This window comes from Phacochoerus africanus, chromosome 2 (genome assembly GCF_016906955.1).
Source record: "Phacochoerus africanus isolate WHEZ1 chromosome 2, ROS_Pafr_v1, whole genome shotgun sequence".
NCBI classification, from domain to species: domain Eukaryota; kingdom Metazoa; phylum Chordata; class Mammalia; order Artiodactyla; family Suidae; genus Phacochoerus; species Phacochoerus africanus.
In genome coordinates, this window is record NC_062545.1 from 30,196,937 (window position 1) to 30,218,964 (window position 22,028).

General features: G+C 40.0%; 1 protein-coding gene across 6 annotated transcripts in view; it reads right to left on the minus strand.

Annotated features, from left to right (window-relative positions):
* Positions 1-22,028, minus strand: part of EYA4 (EYA transcriptional coactivator and phosphatase 4) — a 312,569-nt gene that overhangs the window by 14,852 nt on the left and 275,689 nt on the right. For all 6 annotated transcript variants that reach the window (XM_047758386.1, XM_047758377.1, XM_047758371.1 and 3 more), the window contains 3 exons: positions 7,459-7,548; positions 1,310-1,368; positions 1,042-1,202 (listed from right to left, as the gene is read on the minus strand). In XM_047758386.1, the coding sequence (XP_047614342.1) occupies positions 1,042-1,202; positions 1,310-1,368; positions 7,459-7,548 (310 nt within the window). The remainder of the gene's footprint in view (positions 1-1,041; positions 1,203-1,309; positions 1,369-7,458; positions 7,549-22,028) is intronic.

A 22,028-nucleotide genomic window follows, 5' to 3' on the forward strand; every position in this document is an offset into this window, starting at 1 on the left:
TTTGGTTCCAACATTATTACTGTCTAAGGTTCTACATGTTTTTGCTCTCTTATAGTTACTGAGTTTCTCCTGAGCGTCTATTAACATGCCCCAAGGCTAGCCAGGTGCTGGGGATACAAGGCAAACGGACACACAGCCCACGGTCATGATGTGTAAGGCGTGTGTAACAGATACTCTACAGATGAAAACTTTATTTACTATACTGTATTCTGTGACACACATGTGAATATATGCATGTATAGCATGCACAAATGTATTTAGATGTTTTACTCAATTTTAGATTCTGGTTTATTAAGGTTCTCCACCAACCTTCATTTTGTTTAAAAAAAAGAAAAACAAACAAAAAGTCCTGGGAGAAGAATCTTAAGGGACCTCATAACTAATCCTAGGAGGATCTTGGTGACCTAAAATTGATTCTAATAGAGATCATCAACTTATACCAAGAAGCACATTCAAGAATTTAGTTTTGATACCACTGGAAATACATGAATGAGTATAAAATAGTGTTGATGCTACCTATAGAGTATCTGACCTTTTGAAAACCAGGATATAGTTAAACACTGGGATATACTGTCAGACAACATGCAATTTTTAAAAGGATAAATTTAACTTGTATTTAATTTTGATAGGATTCCAGAAAGGTAATGATTGCTAACAACTCTGCTTCAAAGACTGGGGCTCTTGTCTTTAGACAGGTCTTCTTCCCATGGCCTCTGTTAGTTCCTCTGTCTGGTTTTCAACGAGAGCGTTCCAGCTGAAGAAAACTAAAACGAATGTCCTGCTATTAATCTTGACCAAACATCTGGGCCCAAAGAATTCCCAATTCCTTTGACAGTGCTGCATGTTTCATTTTGCAGTTGGACTTTTTTTTTCCCCCACCAACTCTAAGACACTTAAAAAATTCTGGCTCACTGTCATCCAGCATGAGCTGGTCATTTCTTTTACATAAGAAGGTCAGTCCCTAATATGAAACTCAAAGCTACAGTTTAAACGGTACCTCCATCTGCAGTACCTTAATTAGATTTTAAAAGCCACACATACCTCCCACATTGTTCTTGTAGGTGTTGTATAATTCTTTTACTCTTCTGTAACGAAAAGCCAACTTCCTCATCCAGTCAACCCCTCCTCTTACACCTGTTGGCAAACAAAGGTTTGCACTACTTGCAGCTGCATGGAAGCCATCAGTTGCAAAACTGTAGGTACTGCAACACCCAAAATACATTAAAAAGAAATAAAAGAAATAATTACATGTGCAAAACTTCACAGCTCAATTTCTGTAGGAAAGAACATACTGAAAGGCGTGGCTTACCTTAAATCCTGCCCGTTATCATCAGAGGAAACATCATCTATGTGAACTTGATCACACTCCTGTTAAAAACATTGGAAAAGTTGTTGTTCGAATGATGCCCGGCACCACGTTTGAAGCTTCTGCCATCTTTCCATTTGATCAGGCCATGGCCAGCAGATGGCAGCATTTGCCCATTCATCCCACCCTCTCACGCTGGGAAATGGCACCATTTCTACTCCGGAAAATCTAATCCAGAAGCGGGCTGTAGAAAGGGGCCTGAAAATATATGGCATGTGGCTTTCTTCAGCGTAAACTAAAAAAGAATTTTAATCTTAAAATTATTGACAAGGAATTCTCTTTTGAATCTTTACAATAACCATTGGCACTCATGTTCTGCCATTTCTGTTGTACATAACGTAGGTATGGAAGCAAAGCTTACCAGAAGATACTAAAAACTTCTTTGGTCTGAACACCTTGGGTGGTTACTATTTGAGCAGCAACAACTATTTTATTTTATTTTTTAAATGATTTTTATTTTTTCCATTATAGTTAGTTTACAGTGTTCTGTCAGTTGTCTACTGTACAGCAAAGTGACCCAGTCACACATACATATATACGTTCTTTTTCTCACATTATCCAACAACTATTTGTTGAGCAGCAGCAGACAGGCTTGATGATGACAGTATCCTGTAAGATTTCTATTGACTTCCTGCTTTTTACTGGGCCAGTGATATCATGAAAGAACCATGCTGAGGTTATTTTAAAAGTCTTGATCTTCAACACAGCAAAAAGCTAATAACCACTGAGGCCAACATTTTTCGTTGTAGTTCAAACTGGAGAGAAGAATATTGAAAGTAAAAGAGGACCAATGAAGGTTTCCTAACTCCAACGTGCTACAAATTCAGAGGAAAATAAACTTTAGGTGCATTCACCCACATAACTGACCTAAGTTGTAGTGTACTCAGAACAAATGGTAACTTTTCTGGAAAAGAATTCGATTTTTCTTTATTGTTCTAAGAGTACTTTCTATTTTCAAATAATCCGCAAAGTTTCAATGAAAGAGTGCATGATCTGAAGGTGGAATGGTTAGAGCACTTCAACACCTAGTATTTACCAACCTCAGAATAAGTATACTTTAGCTTTTGAGGTCTCTTTGGTTCCCCTCAAATTATTCCGGTCATACTCCTAAAGTCCGACTATATAGATAGTGTTTATCATTCAAAATCATTTTGGAAAAATTATTAAATTTGAAAATACAATGCCAAACTAAAGGCTTCTCAGTTACTATTTATAATCATCAATAGGACCTGGAAATACCTGGTAGCAAAATATTTCCTATCTCATCTCCAGCCTTTCACACTGAATATATCTGATCCTGTTGCAGTCTGAGGATAAATCAGTGGGCTCGGATTGCTTTGAAAATATAAAACTTCGTGAGTAGCTCAATCACTACAATTTTAGTTCATAACTTGGAAAGCCAACCAAGTTAAGTTTAAAGGTTCATGCGATGTACATTAATTGTGGGTTTAGTGATTTCCGAATAAATATATTCATAAATAAGGAAGGGCCTCAAAAAGTTAATCTGACTGGAAGCCCTCTGAGGGGGGTGTTTGGGTCAGCCAGACGTACCCACCCTTAAGGCACAAGCTGGCAGAAAGTAACCACTCAACAATTCTTTTTGAATAAATGGCAGAAATCTAAACAAAGGTGGTGCATGACAGAACTACCACAATCATTTAAATTTTCTAACACAAAGTTATGGTGATATAAAATAATACCACTGTAGGTAAGGACTGTAAGAAGGTATTTATATCCAGTGAAAGACAGGGAAAAGTGCAGAGTATGAGGCGAGGCTTCAGGACAGACATTTAGTTACAGTCTTCGCCATTACGACCGAGTATTTACTGAAAGGCGCACAGCCCAAACTTCAACCAAAGAGGCATTATGCGTCCAGAAAATTCTCTGGGAAAAGTACTGCATGTGACCTGAGTAGCTTCTGAATTGGGCTCTAAAAGAGAGAGTGAAGAGATATTTAACCAGTTAGCATGAAAGTTGGAAACAAACGTTCTTCTTCCAGAATACCAAGGCAACACAGTAGTTCTAGATGACAAGGGTTCTTTCTTTTTTGAGCTGGTGACATTCATGGTAAGTATGAAGACCAACTTAAAGCCACTATTGAAATGACATAATGTGAAGCTGCTGATTCCACTGAGGTTCTGAAATCTTTCATCATGTAAATAATTTCATAACTCTCTTTTATAATAACCTAATGATATTAAGTGAGTGATTCTTGTGAATTACACCGGTAATTAGAAGTAATTTCTATATTTAATATCCTCGTATTCTAATTTTTAGCTAAGTTTCTCTGACATTTCCAGTATTACACTCAAATGATTCATTGGTACAGTTTGCCCCCATATGTATGTTTTACCCCTGAGGACAGCAGTTCTTTCAAACTTATCGGACCATGAGTTCCATATTTGAAGTTATGTTTGAGGTTTTTCCAAATGGAACTTCTCTTTAAATTTATGCCTAGTTAACTATGCTTGTTGACTCTGGACCCTTGCCTGAAGATTATAGACCAGTGAAAGAAACCTGAACTTCGATCATTTACATTTTTAGAAAACTCTAAATAATTGTTCTTCAATTAGCTTTCACTCAGAGGAACTTTGCAAGCATCATTTTGACCAAAACGAAAATATTAAAAACAATATAAGTGTAATGTTTTGGCTTTAACAAATTTCAGTGTAAAAACTTAAACATTTGAAATAATCCTGATGCTTAAAAATCTTTGTTTTATAAGGTGACTGCAAATTTGTCACTGATCTTTATCAGTTTTAATCCACAGAAGTCTTCTCTCACTGTGGTGTGGCCCAAACTCCCTGGTGCTTTCTTCTCTGGAAGTTATTTTAGCTGAAATAACATTGTACTTAAACGGAGAGCACTCACTTCTTAGGGGCAGTGATGTGAGAGCATTTGCCTTCTCTGCAGTTGGACAGGATGTAGTGAAGTGTCTATTAAAAGGATTTCAATTTGTAACTTTTAAGGAATTATGTGAGAACAGCTGCCACTACATGTGTTGCAATATCTATTGAAGGATTTGAGTCTCAAATTAGATTTTTAGGTTAAGAAAAGGAACCCTGAGAGATTTAAGTACACGAAGGAAAAAAGCCCATAATAGGCTTTTGATGAAGTTACCCTCTTGATAAATTCTCTTTTGTCAGGAGAAGCAGACATAGCTTAATACTAGTTATGAAGCTCATGATAATTACTGTTTGTAAAAGGTTTACTGAGCTAAAAAACTAGAAGAAAGTAAAGTTTCAAAATCAGCTGCAGAGGAGGTGAGCATGTATGTAACCTTACTGAATGATTTTGAGAGCTACTGGTTTTTTGTGGGTTTTTTTTTTTGTCTTTTTAGGGCCACACCTGCGGTATATGGAGGTCCCCAGAGCTACAGCTGCAGGTCTACACCACAGCCACAGCAACGCCAGATCCGAGCTGCGTCTCTGACCTATGCCACAGCTCTCGGCAACTGGATCCTTAAGCTACTGAGCACGGCCAGGGATTGAATTTGTGTCCTCACAGATACTAGCTGGATTTGTTTCCGCTGAGCCACGACAGAAACTCCTAGAGCTACTGTTTTTTTCATTTTTATTATTTATTTATGTATTTATTCAAATAGATGACCAAACTCACAGCATATGGAAGTTCCTAGGCAGGGGTTGCATCTGAGCTACAGCTGCAGCCAATGCTGCATCCTTTAACCCACTGTGCCCGGACAGGGATCAAACCCGCCTCTGCAACAACCCAAGCTGCTACAGCCAGATTCTTAATCCGCTTCACTGCAGTGGGAATTCTGACAGCTACTGTTTAGATTTTATTAGTTTTAATGTTTGTTTATCTCACTTAAGTTAGTATAAGCCTTTGAGTTTCCTTGGGCACTTCACCTGGATGTGTATGCATGAGTGTGTGTGCATGTATGAGAATTCAGTCAATTTCGACTTAGAGACTAAATCACTTCACTGATTCAGTACAATATTGTTGGATACTAAGTGTTAGTCAGATGGAATTTTTATCACGTTCTAAAACACAGCTAAAAAGCTATAATCATAGAAGAGAAAGTCAGTACCAGTATTTTCTCAGTTTCTATTCCTACCAGAGATCCTGTTGGGTATTTTAAAGATACATTTTATATAGTATCTAATCCAAAATAAAAATTCTTAAAGTGCCATAGCTGACCACATGTTTCTGATGTGCCAATATTCATGTCGAACTTGCTAAAGGTATATTCAAATTCATCATGTGCTACTTTCACTTTCTCACTTTTGTGTTGTTAGAGGTTGGGTGGTAAATTTATTCCATCTGGCTTCTAATGTGCCACTAAAAAAGCTAAAGGATCATTTATTCCATTTATTTCTAGTAAAAAAATAATAAATGGCATGAAATAAAAACTATAAAACTTGGATAAAACCATATAAAACTACTTTTCTGGGTGTTTTACAGGTTTGAGAGGACTAATAACCTTCGAATTCTTTTTAGAATGAAACTCATCCATCTTATCCAACAGAAAAACTAACCTACACAGTTATCACCATACGTGTATACAAAATTCAAGTTCCCAAGAGGTTAAGGTGTGTTTCCTGTTATCATGTACGTACAAAATCATTCTATACACTAGACAGTAATAAGCAGCAGGATTAATTTAAATCAGGTTTTAGAATAGTGATTATTTCTTATTATCTAAAAGCTGGAAGACTTGCCCAAGAATATTGATATTTCACAATGTCTATTAAAGAAAGAAAAAAAAAAAACCCTTTCAACAGAATTGAAATTTTATTATCTAGTAAAAACAGTGACTCACTGCAGAGAGAACAAGAAAGAAAATGCTATTACACAGATTTCGAACACACACATTTGTGGGCTATACGAGCACATCTTTTACTCATGTCTCAAATGTAACTAAGACTGAATTTAAGACCTTATCAATTGAAAAAATGTATTTAAGATGCTGACTGACTTGGCTTATCTTCCTCCCACATGTCTGTACATTTCAGCATGGTATAGGGGCAGAGTGTGGGTTCTGGAGTCATACAGACTTCAGAGTTTCAATTCCCAGTTCGACTACCTAACAGGTAACCACAGATGGGATTTTATGCTGCTGGACCTTACAGCTCTTTCTCTACCAAAATAACGTGATAAATATAGTTCTTCCAAAAGGTTGTTGATTAATTAATGGAAAGCCCAATATAAAATATCAAGCACAAGGTGCGGAGTCAGTAATAATAATCTCCGTCTTCATTCATGTGATCGTAGATAAACCCTTTAATTTCACTGTGAAACCGTGAGATAAAAAAATTAATTTGAAAGGATCATTTAAAAAGAAGAAAGAGAAATCTCTTTCATAGTTGTGCTTGATAGTTCTTCCCCGTGCCCAAGCTACTCAGTTATTTCAAATGGCATCATCTGAATGTCTAGCACTCAGATTATATACTTAATTTCAGTACTTATTCAGCTATCCAGAGGCTACTTTTTCTTAGGTTCTTTCATTTTTTTGTTACTGCTTTTGCTTTCTCTTCATCTGAGGTTAGATATGGAAAGATAAATTAGGAAAAAAGAGAAAATAAATGCAACAAACCAGTCAGAAGTGCTATATAAATAGTTCTCCCATGGTTTTATTCAGAAGAGGAGGAAATGAGGAATGATAATGTCTAGAATTAGGTTTCAAATTATCTATAAAATGTAATGATCCATGTTAGCACCAGGAGCAGTATCTGTGACCACGGTGCAGTAATTAACCTAAATTGCATCCTGCTTAGTATCCTGGAAAAGCTAATACTGATTCCAAAGATGGAATGGGTAGTGGCTCAGATACTAAAAGGACTGGGAGCTGAGGACAGGGGTGTATGGCACGGGATAGCAAAGCAGACCTTCTTTTTCTTGGGGACATTTTTTGCTCTAAATATGTGCCGGTACATATGCATCATTCAAAACACAATTTAGCTCTAATTTCTATTTGCATATACAATGTTTCCCCTTGACAGGAACTTTACTGTTCTCTTGAGCTAAATTTCTATCTTTTTGTTTGTTTTTTGAGGTTACCTGCCTCTATAGAAACCATCTAAGAGTTTTAAGAGTTGGAGACGACTATTCTTACCTTTGAAAATTCTTACCTCTAAATCATTAAAAAATAAGTGAGTATCAGCAAGATTAAAAATCATCTCTTCCATTCGGAGTCCAAGGGTTACAGCCATGGGAGGATCCTGAAAAGGAAAGACACATATAATGAAGGAGCGTTTCGGTAACCAGCATTATTATGAAAAATATTTCAAGTGCAAGTGGATTAGGGGGTACAGATGGAGAGGCTGTATGGATTTTTAATCTAAGATTCAAAAGATTTCCCAATTATTGGAAAGGAGTCCTTCTAGAGGCTTATCTAAAATGTATGAAACATACTGATACATGTGTGAATTTATAGAAATTTATATGCATGGAAAGATGACTTGGATACATTTTCACATAAAACTATAGATTCATGAGAGGAGGAGGAAGATAGCAAGCTAGTTCGCAGGACTCAGTTTACATATACTCCATGGGAAGTCCTTTGAGAAAGGTACTTGGAGGGGACACTAGAGAAAGGAGTAGATCTATTTAAAAGACCTTCTTTTAAGAATGACAACAAATAAGAAGTAGAAAAGAGATAAAAGTAGACCCTGCATGTTTGTAGGACCTGAGCAGGCAATGTTTTCTGGAGGTGGGTCAGGAAGAGCTGGTAGAGCGTGGCGGAACCACAACTTCATTATTAATTGCCCTCTGATCAACAGGCAATATTTATCTGAATATATGTATAGTATGATCTGAGCTGTACTTGACTAGAGATGAAGAGTAAAGGGTGGAGGATGAAAAGGAGCATTAAATTCAGTAAATGGAACATAGGAATATATAAATATAAAACATATACATCTAGAAGTTTAATGAAAGGGGATTAGTAAAAAACTCAAAGTGTCAATTTTTGTTTAGAGACACTAAGAGATTACACAGCAGCAAGGTGCCAAGAATCAAGACCAGAGTTGGTACCTTAACCATAATTCACTACAGTTGAAAGCCTGGCATATAGAGGTGTTAAGACTTGATTTTTAAAAGTGAGGACAGTTTAGGGCTAGGGCTAGGGAAATAATTTATGCACAAACCTTGTGTTTAAAACGACCAAAGTTGAAATGATTTCTAAAGCAGAACTGCTCTAGATGTGACTCTGGAGAAGAGAAGATAGAATATCTGAAAGGGACGAATCCTCAGAATTCGAGGCCAGTTGGACGTTAGCAAGGAGAAGAAAATGGTTTCAAATAAAGCTGACAAGTCTACAAGGATACTATTAGTTTTGGCTGAGAAGTTATTTTGGAAGACCTTAGAGGGTGATTTGGGTTGAGTGGCTGGGCCAGGAGCCAGAGTGTAGAGATTTGAGGAGAGAGAACCAAACGTTGTATTTTCAATGTTTTAATAAGTGGCATTTCAAGAAATGTATTTAAATTTGGGGAAATGAAATGCTAACTTTATCTCCATTTATGATAAGAACATGCAACCTGGGTCAGCCAAGTAGCATTCATTAACACCCCCAAGCTTACTCCACTTAGCAAGTACAAGACCTCCATTTCACACCTAGACTGCAACAATCAAATTTTTTCCTCTGTACTTCCATAATGCCTGTGGCGTCGGAGGGACCCTAGAGTGTACACATATTTAGAGTGTTCAGCCTCATATTCTACAGGGAAGAAAACCTTGAGAATAGGAACTGAGTGCTGAGAAAGAAAGAAGTCGCTGAGATCTTGAACAAGGCTAAGACTTGCTGTGGGGAAGATGAAGAGAGGATACCCATAGTATGTTGGGTGTCAACATCATTTTCTAACTGTTTACGTTTCTTTCTTGTGGATTTCTGCGGGTTTCATAGCTAGACCTTCTCTCTTCTCCAAAACAGAGATTCATTGTTCACACATTTGAAGGCATCTCGGTATTGAGTCCCTTGGTCAATATGACTGTGTGGCTAGATTCATCTGTCTTCCAGTGACAGCATCGTTTGGAGCAGCATAACCAAAGACCGAATAAGTTCCATTTTCCCCAACATATATTCATTCCTTCAACAAAGATTCAAAAATAAGAACAGGAGTTCCCGTTGTGGCTCAGCGGTAATGAACTCGACTAGTGTCCATGAGGACTAGGGTTCAATCCTTGGCTTCACTCGGTGGGCTCAGTGGGTTAAGCTTCCACTGAGCTGTGATGCAGACAGCAGAGGCGGCTAGCCCGGGAACATCCATATGCCTCAGGAGAGGCCCTAAAAAAAAAAAAAAAATTAAAGAAAGGATCTACTTAGGAGTTCCCGTCGTGGCGCAGTGGTTAACGAATCCGACTAGGAACCATGAGGTTGCGGGTTCGGTCCCTGCCCTTGCTCAGTGGGTTAACGATCCGGCGTTGCCTTGAGCTGTGGTGTAGGTTGCAGACGCGGCTTGGATCCTGCGTTGCTGTGGCTCTGGCGTAGGCTGGCGGCCACAGCTCTGATTAGACCCCTAGCCTGGGAACCTCCATATGCCGCAGGAGCAGCCCAAGAAATAGCAAAAAAGACAAAAAAGACAAAAAAAAAAAAGAACAAAATATGAATTGCCCATTTTGTGCCTCAAGGAATTTTGGAACTCAGAGGGATCTCTTGCCGTTTCCATCAATTATAAAATTCTTTTTTCTTATTTCCTTTTTTTTTCATGCCAAGCCCACAGCATGTGGAAGTTCCAGGGCCAGGGATCAAACCCTCTCCACAGCAGCACCTCAAGCCACAGCAGTGACAACACTAGATCCTTAACCAACTCAGCTACCGGGGAACTCCTCTTATTTCTTTTTGTTGTAATGTTTATGTAGCTGTTGTTGAAAGAAAATCCTTGAAGGTAAATTTTTTTAAAAAAATATACATTTGTCTTTTTTCTGTAAAAGAAATCCTATTTCTAGTCTCTCTCTCGTTACAGAGGGTCGTGTGTGTGTGTGTGTGTGTGTGTGTGTGTGTGTGCGCGCGCATGAACAGGACGAGGACACAGAAAACTAGTAAATATTCTGTCTAGTCATGGGACCATGAAAAAAAGTCTACAGAAATATCATGAAAAATCAAATGTAATTATAGCATGAAAACATATAATTCCATTAGTGACGCTCTATGCTTTTGAGGAATGTTCACTGATGCAAGACAATAAAACCGAGCTTCATGGGACTCCGTTATGTTTCTGATGATTACTGCCCTCAAGACATATATTTCAGATGGGGGTTCAGAAATGTCTTACAGAAGAAGTTTTCCTTCTGGAGACTGGATTGGTTAAAACCTTATCCTACAATTTGCCAATTTTTCTTTTTTAAGTTTTAGATAAAATTCTTACATTTCTCATGTTCATGCCTCACATTCTTTGCATTTACAGATCAGATTTATGGGGATGGGCAAAAACATACTGCTCCTCTTTGATTATTACTTTCATTGATGCCATGCTTCCGTAGGCGGTAACTCTCTACGCTACCCAAGCAGCAATAGGAAAAATCCATGAAAAATGCATTTTGTGCATCTGATAGGCATGCAAATAAATATAATTTTTTTTAAAAAAACAACAAGACTCCTCTACCAAGTCAGCAAAGCGTATGGGATGATGAAAACTCTATCTGAGCACTTCAGGGGAATGCAATCCCGAAGGCAGGGAGGGGTGTTCCTTTGTTTTTCGAGCTGTGACGATTCCATACCACCCATTCTCCTAGAGCCAGAACTTAGTGAGAAGCGTTTTGGCAAAACATCGTTTGTTCACTGGGAAAGTTTCAGGTTGGTGTTTGCTGGAGTGTGCACTAGCTGTATTTTACTGAGGTTTCCAGAGAGCAAGGCTCGTTGAAAAGGAGGTGTTTCATCAGCTCTGCCAAAGGCTTGGCACTGAAGGGCTAGGGATAGCCATGCCACAAGCCAAGGAAAACCATGCCTGTAAGAGGTGGTGATTTTGTTTCTAAGGGAATGTTGAGTGAGGGCTTACTTTCAAATATCTGATTTTACTTTTTTTTCCTCCCAGCGTACTAAGTCACTGGGACCGCTAATTCTAGGTAAGCAGATTCCAGTCTACTATTTTTCCAGCTATAGGACCCACAGATGTAAGAATCCAAGAGAGATGAGTAGGGACTTGGTGGGGGCAGCCTTAGCAAGGTCGCTGTAATGCTGGGCACCCTCCGCCTTGCCAGAGTGCGGGGCCAGAGCTCCAGAGCCTGCAATCCCATGGTTTTATCAGGCATTTGAGAGTTAAACATACTCCTGGATGGAACCCAAGTTTTATACAGAGATGTTTGCTCGTTTTCATTAGATGTTTGTAGAATTATGGGCACCTTATGAATCAAGAGTTACTGCCTCTTTTTCAGTTTGACCCTAGTGAGTGTTGAGTTTAGGGTCTGAAATGAAGTGATGGTGAAAACTTGGATAGAGGGGAAAAGTGGGATAATAAAGGCACTAACAGGGTTTTGTGGAAGCTCTGATGCACATTATACATGCGTAACAGTTCCAATAGGTTCAAAGTGTCTACAGCAGAGTTTTATATGGGGCAAGCTGGAGTTCTGCCAATTTAAATTTACTCTGTGTACTGCTCTATGAAAATACTGAAACTATTCCCAAGACATCTGCTGGAGAGAGAGCAGAGAGAGAGAGAGAAGGGGAAAGAGGGGGAGAGAAAGAGGGAGACAGGGAGAGAGAGAGGGAGAGAGAAGAAGAGAGAGCGAGAGACAGAGGGGATGAAGAAAGTGACTAACTCTCCCGGCCCTTAAATGTGTGATTCTAAGCCGGATGTGACCAGTGTATAACCAACTCAGGATCAAGGGCAGCACTTCTCTGTATCAAAATACTAACGCCTATTAGCCATGTTAGCACAGAGCATAAATTGGAGCCAGACTGTCTGCCTATGGGCCTCTGCCCTGCACTGGGCCATCAGCTGGAATTCCTCCTCCTCTAGGGACACACTGTAAAAATATCTCAGGAGAGGCAGCAACTATGTATTTTTAAAGAAATGGGGGACTTTTTTTTTTAAGACCTCAAGCTCTTGGAACAGTTACTCCCTTGGGACCTGCAGCTTATTTGTAGACGGGGTGCAGGCAGAGGTGGCAGATGTGCAAGTCCATTAGAAGGAAGACGAACTAGCTCCATGAACCAAGGTGGAGATGGCTAGTGGGTCTGTTAGGATCCATAAACTCTGGAACGAAGTGCCATGACCTTCCATCACCAATCAGAAGGGAAGGTTTACAGTTGCGTTGTTTGTGTATAATGGGCAGGCAGTGGGCTTAAGCGCTCTCAGGAGGAACTGAGGGATGGTTTCCGGAACATCCATGTATTTAGCACAAATTTACCGAGTGTCTACTACATGTCAGACATGCTCAAATTCTGGGCAGAGAGCAGAGAGTTAAATAAATAAGCAATGTCCCTGCCCTGATGGGGTTTATATTATTACTGGACGAGCCATCTGAGAAACACATGGATGAAAAACCAAGTAAATATGCAGTTCTCCAGGTGATGAAAAAAAAATGAGTCCGCAGACGGAAGGCGCTGGGGATGGGTGATGAGGACTCATTTGAAGAAAGTGCAGGGAAGGCCTTTTGCAGGAGCTGGTAAGTTGAAGATGAGAGACCAGAGAAAAGGGAGGGGCCTGGCCATGCACAGACGTGGTGGCCGTGAGCATGTGCAGAGGGGAGCATGTGCTGGTGTGTTCTGGATGGTGTGAGGTAGAGCCACCCAGATCGGGGACATGACATGGAGCAGGGACTTAAGAAAGAGTGAGTGTTCAACTGGGTCAAACGCAGATGAGGGTCAGATAAACCATGAACTTGGCACGAAGGTCAGCTCGCAGACAGTTACCGGACCAGCGAGCTAGGAAAAGAGGGCAGCAAGTGGAAAACGGTTCAAGGGGCTTCTCTGGTGATGGAACATGTAAAATAGTGATGGGGACAAGCCAGAAAAGTGGGACGCTGAGGACTCAGGGGTGAAAGAGGTCTTTTCAGGAGGCGATTCACTGGGTAAGTGAGAGGGCCTGGACCCAGGGCATGACTGGGGGTGCAGCAAGCAGTCAGAGAATTTGGTTATGGTGCAATGATAAAGTAATTCCTTCAGTTTGCTTTTATTCTTTTCTGAAAGTGATGGAAGAAGAGTTTTGTGTGGAATGGAGAGGGGGCTTTGAAGGGGTGAGGGGAGAGGAGACTTGAAATAATTGGCTGGAAGAGTTAACCCAGGGGCGCTGGGACCCAGCTGAGATTTGCGGCCATATTCAGCTGCTGAGGTACAGGTAGAACGTTGGACAGGTGTTTTTTGTTTGTTTGTTTGTTTTCCCCAAAGTGAGTCTGACAGAAAAAAAGAAGGATAAAGATGATAAGACTTTATGCCAAAGTGGGGAGTAGTGACATCCAGGGCTGGGATGATGATGTTTAAGGCAGAGGCTCTCAAACGTGACCACACATGAGAAACACCTGGAAAGCTTTAAAAAATCCTGCTTCCCAGGCCACACTCCATGACGATTAAATCCAGTTCTCTGAGGTAGGGCTCATGCATCAGTGATTTCAAAGCTCTCCAGTGATTCCAATGCACACAGGGCAGAGAACTGGCAGATTCAGAACTTGTGACTCAAAGTGTGGCGCAGAGACCAGCAGCACTGGCATCAACTGAGAGCTTGTTAGAAAGGTAGCCTCGCAGACGCCACCCCAGGGATCGACAGAAGCAGAATCTATTGTTTGACAAAATTGCCAGGTGAGGCATATGCATGTTAATATTTTAAAAACACTGGTCTAAGCACACTCCTAAAGGTTGGGGACAGTTGGGGAAGACCAGAAATGGCATGACCTTCTTGTTTCCCAGGAGTTAAGCCTCTGAGATACTTCCAAGAGACTCTAAGATTTGCATCAATCTGATTACTGAGTAGAACGGTGACTAGTATAATTTCTTAGGAATTGGGCTCTCCTAGAAATAGCTTATAGTTATGAGGAAGGGCCCACTGCCTCACCTTCACCTCCCTAGAGATCACCTGTGGACTTAGCTCCAGGGGCCAATTGATCCAAGGTGCCTCTTTTCTTAGTCATGTAGCCACCAACCTTCTAGGAAGCTGGTAAAGGTGAAAAGCTAGCGCATTTTTGTTCTAGATTAAAAGGGTTTTGTTCAAAATCCAAGTGTTTGATGCAAGCATCATAACTGCAACAAAACAGTAGTCAATGTTAAGTAATCAGAAGCCACGAAAGGGACATCTCACAGCATTCCTACCACTACCAGCCTCTACTGTTTCAATCAGAAGAGAATCCAGGAGTTCCCGTCATGGCGCAATGGTTAGCGAATCTGACTAGGAACCATGAGGTTGCAGGTTCGATCCCTGGCCTTACTCAGCGGGTTAAGGATCTGGCGTTGCCCTGAGCTGTGGTGTAGGTTGCAGACACGGCTCGGATCCTGCGTTGCTGTGGCTCTGGCGTAGGCCAGCGGCTACAGCTCCGATTGGACCCCTAGCCTGGGAACCTCCATATGCCATGGGAGCGGTCCAAGAAATGGCAAAAAGACAAAAAAAAAAGAAAAAAAAAAGAAGAGAATCCAATGAATAAAGCTCACCCACACTTATTAAACTAATAATGGATTAAATATACTTCAAGGGGGAGTTACAGCAGTAGTAATATGCTACAACTATAGTTGCTATGCTGTACTATTGCTATCTTTGAGACTTTGGATTAATGGAACTTTCTTCCAACTCACCATATGTCATAACTATCTTTAAATATAAAAATAGTACTATGTTTATACTATACAATATATAATAGCAGCATAGCAACATGGAAAGGTGAATGTCAGGAGTATGATGAGAATGACCATGGGAGGATGAGCTAGAAAGCACCTGAGTGACAGAGAAGTGGTAGGACAGAGATGGCAAATGAACACACCCAACTGAGCCCTCAGGACCCAGAGAAGGGTGAGCAGTATGTGAGAGGAAGGCTCCAGAAAAGAGAGGTGATGCATGAATTGAGAAAAACAAGAGGTGATGATATGAAGGGAAGTTAATCATCTGATCTGCCCCCTCCAACTCCTAAAATGTGAGACTGAACCTTCATAATCTGAGGACAAAGACTGAGACTGAAACTTCACAGGAGGCCATTATTCAAGGTGCCTCCAGAAGTCTGTGTTTCTAAGAAACTAATTACCATGTATCTTTCTCATATAGTCAAGTTTCATTGTCTCTCAATCTTCCTATGAGAGTCTCCAGAAACACCAGTCTTGTTCAGCATTACTTTTATACACATTTGTACAGCTGACCCTTGAACAACACAGGTCTGAACAATGTGGGTCCATTTACACGTAGAATTTTTTTCAATAACTGTACTGGAGCATTTTTTTGGAGATTTGCAGCAATTTTAAAAAACTTGCAGACCAACCACAAGCCTAGAAGTACTGAAAAAATTTTGTTTAAAGTTAGGTTAGTCATAAATGCATAAAATATATGTAAAAACTAGTCTGTTGTTTAATACCATAAAATATACACAAACCTATTATAAAAAGTTAAGTTACTGAAACTTATGCCCACATTTATAGACTGTTCATGGCACCATTCACAGTCAAGAGAAATATAAGTAAGCATAATGATGCATATTAAATCATAATTTCAAGGGAATTCCCATTTGGGCCAGCAGCAAGGAGCCCAACTAGTAACCATGAGGATGCAGGTTCGATCCCTGGCCTCACTCAGTGGGTTAAGGATCTGGCATTGCCATGGGCTGTGGTGCAGGTCACAGACGCAGTTTGGATCCCATGTTTCTGCGGCTGTGGTGTAGGCCGACAGCTGCAGCTCTGATTTGACCCCTAGCCAGGGAACTTCCGTATGCCACAGGTGCGGCCCTAAAGAAAAGCAAAGAAGAAATTATAATTTCAAAAAACTACTACAGTCCATACTGCACTCCTGTAATAATTTCATATTCACCTCCTGTTACTATTTAGGTGAGCTTGAGTGCTGCCAGTATCTGCTTAAAATGCTGAGTGATGTTTGTTGTCTCACTGTGAGCCGTTCATCTCATCTGAAAATTGCATATTGCAATAAAAACTGATTTCTTGATGTTCTGGGGTATTCTGAATTGTGTTTACTGCAATATCATAAACCTTAAATAACACCAGGGGACCCATGCGAAGTACTCCTCTTGATGCTGGAAGTGCTCCCGAGAAGCAGAGAAGTCATGATATGACAAAGAAAAAGCTGAATTGCTTGATATGCACCACAGATTGAAGTCTGCGGCTATGGTTGCCCACCATCTCAATATAAATAAATCCAACATTAGGACCACTGTAAGAAAGAAAAGAAAATCCATGAAACCATTACTGCAGCTATACTAGCAGGCTTGAAAACCTTGCCCTTTTTGAGAAATACCTTTTTATCTCATCTGAAAAATCCAGCTTTGATGTGGGTGCAGGATTGCTACAAGAAAGGCATACCTATAGACTCTATGATTTGAGAAAAAGTGAAGTCGTGCTATGACAAATTAAAGCAAAAAGAAGGTGAAGGAGCTAAAGCTGGAGAATTTAATGCCAGCAAAGGCCGGCTAGATAATTTTAGGTAGAGGGGTGGCTTTTAAAATGTCAAGATGGAGTTCCTGCTGCGGCACAACGGGATTGGCAGCATCCTGCAGTGCCAGGACACAGGTTTGATCCCTGGCCCGGCACAGTGAGTTAAAGGATCCAGCATTGCCACAGCTGTGGAGTAGGTTGCAAATGCACCTCAGGTCTGATCCCTGACTAAAAAACAAAATTCAAGGTAACGAGAGGCAGCAGACGAGTTCGCCGATAACATTAATAAGAAATTCATTGAGGAGAAAAGATATCTACCTGGACAGGTTTTTACTGTAATGACGGTGCACTATTCTTGAAAAAAATGCCACAAAGAACATTTGTTAGGAAGGAAGAAAAGCAAGCACCAGTATGTAAGGCAGGAAGGAATAGGCTAACTCTACTGTTTTGCCCAAACGCAGTCAGGTTTAAGATCAGGACTGCCCTTAGCTATAAGGCTGCTAACCCCCTCCTTTGAAGGGAAAGGATAAACATCTGTCTTTCGATAGTATGATAAGAAGGCCTGGACAATGAGGAACTTCTTCCTAACTGGTTCTATTGATGCTTTGTCCCTGAAGTCAGGAGGTACCTTGCTAGTGAGGGATTGCCTTTTAAAGGTCTATGATATTGGTCAATGCCTCTGGCCACCCAGAACCCCATAAGTTCAACACTGAAGGTGCTAACATGGTCTACTTGCCCTTAAACACAACATCTTTAATTCAACCTTTAGATCAAGGAATCCTAAGGACCTTTAAGGCTCATCATACATGGTACTCTATGGAAAGGACTGTCAATGCTGTGGGAAAAAACCCCGACAGAGAGAACATCATGAAAATCTGAAAGATTGCACCATTAAAAATGCCATCGTTGAATGATCCTGTCAATTTCTGCTGTACAGCAAAGTGACCCAGTCATTCCTACATACTCTTTCTCACATCATCCTCCATCATGATAGAAAAAATAAAAATCTTTAAAAAAAGAAAATGTTATCATTGGTATAGAAAAAAAGCCCTGAAAGCCATCATGCCAGAAACAACAAATTCCTGCTAAAGAACACGTGTCTATATATTGTAGTTGACTTCACAGGATTGAAGATAGAGGCAATGAAAAAATCCTGGAAAAAAGAAGATGTGGTACATATAAACAATGGAATATTACTCAGCCATTAAAAAGAATGAAATAATGCTGTTTGCAGCAACATGGATGGATCTAGAAACTATTATATTAAGTGAAGTGAGTCAGACAGTGAAAGACAAACATCATATGATATCACCTATAGTGGAATCTAAAAACAAAAAGGATACAAATGAACTTATTTGCAGAACAGAAACAGACTTTGAAAAACTTATGGTTATCAAAGGGGATGGGGTGGAGATGGAAGGGATAGATGGGGGTTTGGGATTGGCGTATGCACACTGAGATATATAGAACAATTGGCCAAAGGGGACCTGCTATAGCTCAGAGAACTCCACCCAGTATTCTGTGATAATCTATGAGGGAAAAGAATCGGAGGGAATGGATATGTGTGTGTGTATACTCACACACACACACGACTGGGTCACTTTGTCATACAGCAGAAATTATCATAGCCTTGTAAATTAACCATAATTCAATAAAACTTAAATATTAATTCATTAATTAAAAACAAAAAAACCAAAAAAGATAAAATCATGGAATAGATTGTGGCTATGGCAAAAAAAAAAAAATGTTAGGGGTGAAGGGTTTCAAGATACAGATCTTGGAGAAATTCAAGAGACACCACACCAGAGGAGTTAACAGGACAACCTGATAGAGATGAGTGCTTCCAAACCAGTGCTGGACGAGGAGGAAAAAAACATTGATTAAGTGGTGCCAGAAAACCAACTGCCCTCTGACAAGCTGCCAGAAGTGTTCTAATTATTATTCTTTTGACATGGAGCCTTCTATGATATGGGCCCTGACACTAAAGCAAATGGTGGGAAAGATACAGATAGACACCTTCTTAAAGAAATGAAAAAGCACAAGGCAGACAAATTACCATGTATTTCTGTAGTTACACAGAGTGTGCCTGCCCCCCTCCCTGCCTCCGCTTCCACCTGCTCCACGTCTTCTGCCTCTGACCCCTCTGAGAGAGCAAGACCAGCCTTCCTTCCCCTCCTCCTCTTCCTCCTCGGCCTCCTCAGCTTGATGATGATCCGCTTCCACTTAGGAAGGGTGATCATCATGCCGTATGGTGACTAAACTGATCCACGGTGTATGTGTGGCTCTTTGTGTGAAGATGTAATAACTGCACCGCAAGAACTTTATGACACATTTTTGTCTCATCATCATTGCCTAGGGATTCATCACATAGAACAGCACATGCAAGACCTGTACTGCAGTGGACAGCCTTACCGAGGCAGGAGGTGAACAAGATATGTGGTATTGAATTAATAAAGCCTTAGTTTTCTTACTGTTTCATAACTTAACTTTGAAAGAATTATATTACTGTACAGTATGTCCCTCTCTCTAGTAATTGGAGACACCGTATCAGGGGATTCCCGTCATGGCTCAGTGGTTAACCAGCCTGACTAGTATCCATGAGGACGCGGGTTCGATCCCTGGCCTCGCTCAGTGGGTTCAGGATCCCGCATTGCCAGTGAGCTGTGGTGTAGGTCGCAGGTGCGGCTCAGATCCTGTGTTGCTATGGCTGTGGTGTAGGCGAGCAGCTACAGCTCCGATTGGACCCCTAGCCTGGGACCCTCCATATGCTGTGAGTGTGGCCCTAGAAAGACAAAAGACTAAAAAAATAAACTGTATCAGTCTATCATTACAGGTAAGTTTTTTTTTTTTAATGTAACGATGTTTCCATTACTGTATTATGAATATGATGTAATAGTGTATGCCACAAAATGTTTATAACCTTTCATTAGTGTATAGGCTAGGCTACTGTGAAGTAATCGTATTAATTATGTTTAGGCTACCATGAAGTAGTCATATTGCTGCTTTGTTATCAATACATAAATCAATATGCTTGTAAATAAATATGAATTTTTTCACATTATCCTTTCATTTTTTATGTCTGGTGTTAGTGATCTATATAACATCGCCAGTGTTTTGTATCATATAAGACAATATTGATGTAGGCACTGACAGGCAATCTTATAAACCGACAACAAACTTAGCAATGTGGATAAAAACAACACTGTAAATGTACTGTCTTTTGTTTATGATGTTCATAATAAGATTTTCTTTTCTCTAGCTTACTTTACTGTAAGAATATAGTATATAATATATCAACATACAACACACGTGTTAATCAACCGTTTATGTTATTGGGAGGGCTTCCAGTTAACTGTAGGCTATTGGTAATTATGTTTCTGAGGTGTCAAAAGTTATAACCAGATTTTCAACTACATGGGGGTGGGCATCTCTAAGCCTCGCATTGTTTGCAGGTCAACTGTACTATATTTACACACATACTATTACATACACATACATGCACACAAACACACACATTATGAACAATCATGAAACACACTGAAATTTTTGAGACTTGCAAATACTGAATTCATTCATTTTACATGTACCGTGACCACTCTCTTAGATACCGGCTTCTTCTCTACAACACTGAGCAGAATCTCTCACATTATGAGATAAAACAACAGATACATTTCTTTAAACAACATCCAGTTTTCCCCAATTCAGTTCCTCAACAGTTCAGATTTCTCTGAAATCAAATAAAATAAGTTATACTTAGTGAATGTTTATTCTCTGGTAGGTAACGTGCTGAATTTTAATGCACTGACTCATTTAACCCTTCTAATCAACTTATTAATTTATTATTCCCCTCATTTTACATAAAAGGTAATTGAGGTTCATAAAGACCACATAAACTACCCAAGGTCACATGCAGAGTAGGAGGTTAGGCTAGATAGAGTTTAAGCTCAAATCCCTTCTCCCTCCAAACTCAGAAGGCTCCAACCATTACGTCCCGAGTGGGTGGTAACCTGCAGGCCGCCAAAAGAGTGGGCTCCAATCCAAGATCCCAACACTTGATTAATTATAACCACTTTCTATTAAATCATGCTGCTTTTCCTTAGCTGACATGCATGTAATTCAGTACTTATCTTCACGAGAATCTTATAATTTAAAATATAGCTAGTGCTATTTCAAAAGTTTTTCCATGTAACTGTGTGTAGATTTTTACTATGAAAGTAACCAACAGTTTTATCCTGATGAACTTATTATTTCTTCAGTGCTGCTCTTACATAAGATGTTATCTAAAATAAGCAGGTAGTATTGGAGTTCCCGTCGTGGCTCAGTGGTTAATGAATCCGACTAGGAACCATGAGGTTGTGGGTTTGATCCCTGGCCTTCTCAGTGGGTTAAGGATCCAGCATTGCCGTGAGCTATGGTGTAGGTCACAGATGTGGCTCGGATCCCAAGTTGCTGTGGCTCTGGCACAGGCCGGCAGCTCCAGCTCCAGTTAGACTCCTAGCCTGGGAACCTCCATATGCCACAGGCGTGACCCTAGAAAAGGCAAAAAGACAAAAAATATATATATATAAATAAATAAAATAAAATAAATACATAAAATAAGCAAGTAGTTTTAGGAGCTTGAATTTCAATTTCACAATACAAGATAACTATTCACTTTTCCTTCAGTCTTTTCCCTGAGTTGGGCTACTTCCTTTGCATCCTTCCAGTGGAATAACTTTAGAGAGTCATGGCCTCATAGCACATGACACATTAACGCTCCAAAATAAATCAAATCCCTAAAGCACAATTTATTTAGCTCCCTTTACCTCTCCCTCCAACAAAGAGGAATTATTGAAACTTATCAGCTAAAAATAATATATACAATTAATCAGGGAATAGGAATAATCTTCGTAAACTCTAACAGATGATGCATGATTCCTGGACAGGCGCCTGCCAAATTTACAAACTCCTACTTCAGAGTTCTGCGGTGCTGAAAATCATACATGCCAACTGGTGCCCAGCTGCAAAGCCCATCATCAGCTACAAAGAAAGCAGAACGCTCACATTGACCTCCCTCATCTGCCATCATGGTAAATACCCAGGAACAGTGTTGCTTGAAAAGAGCATGATGTGCTGACAACTGAACAGAGTCCCAAAGTGAGCACATATTAAGAAGATCCTTGGAAAATTCCCAGCACTATTTATTTTAAA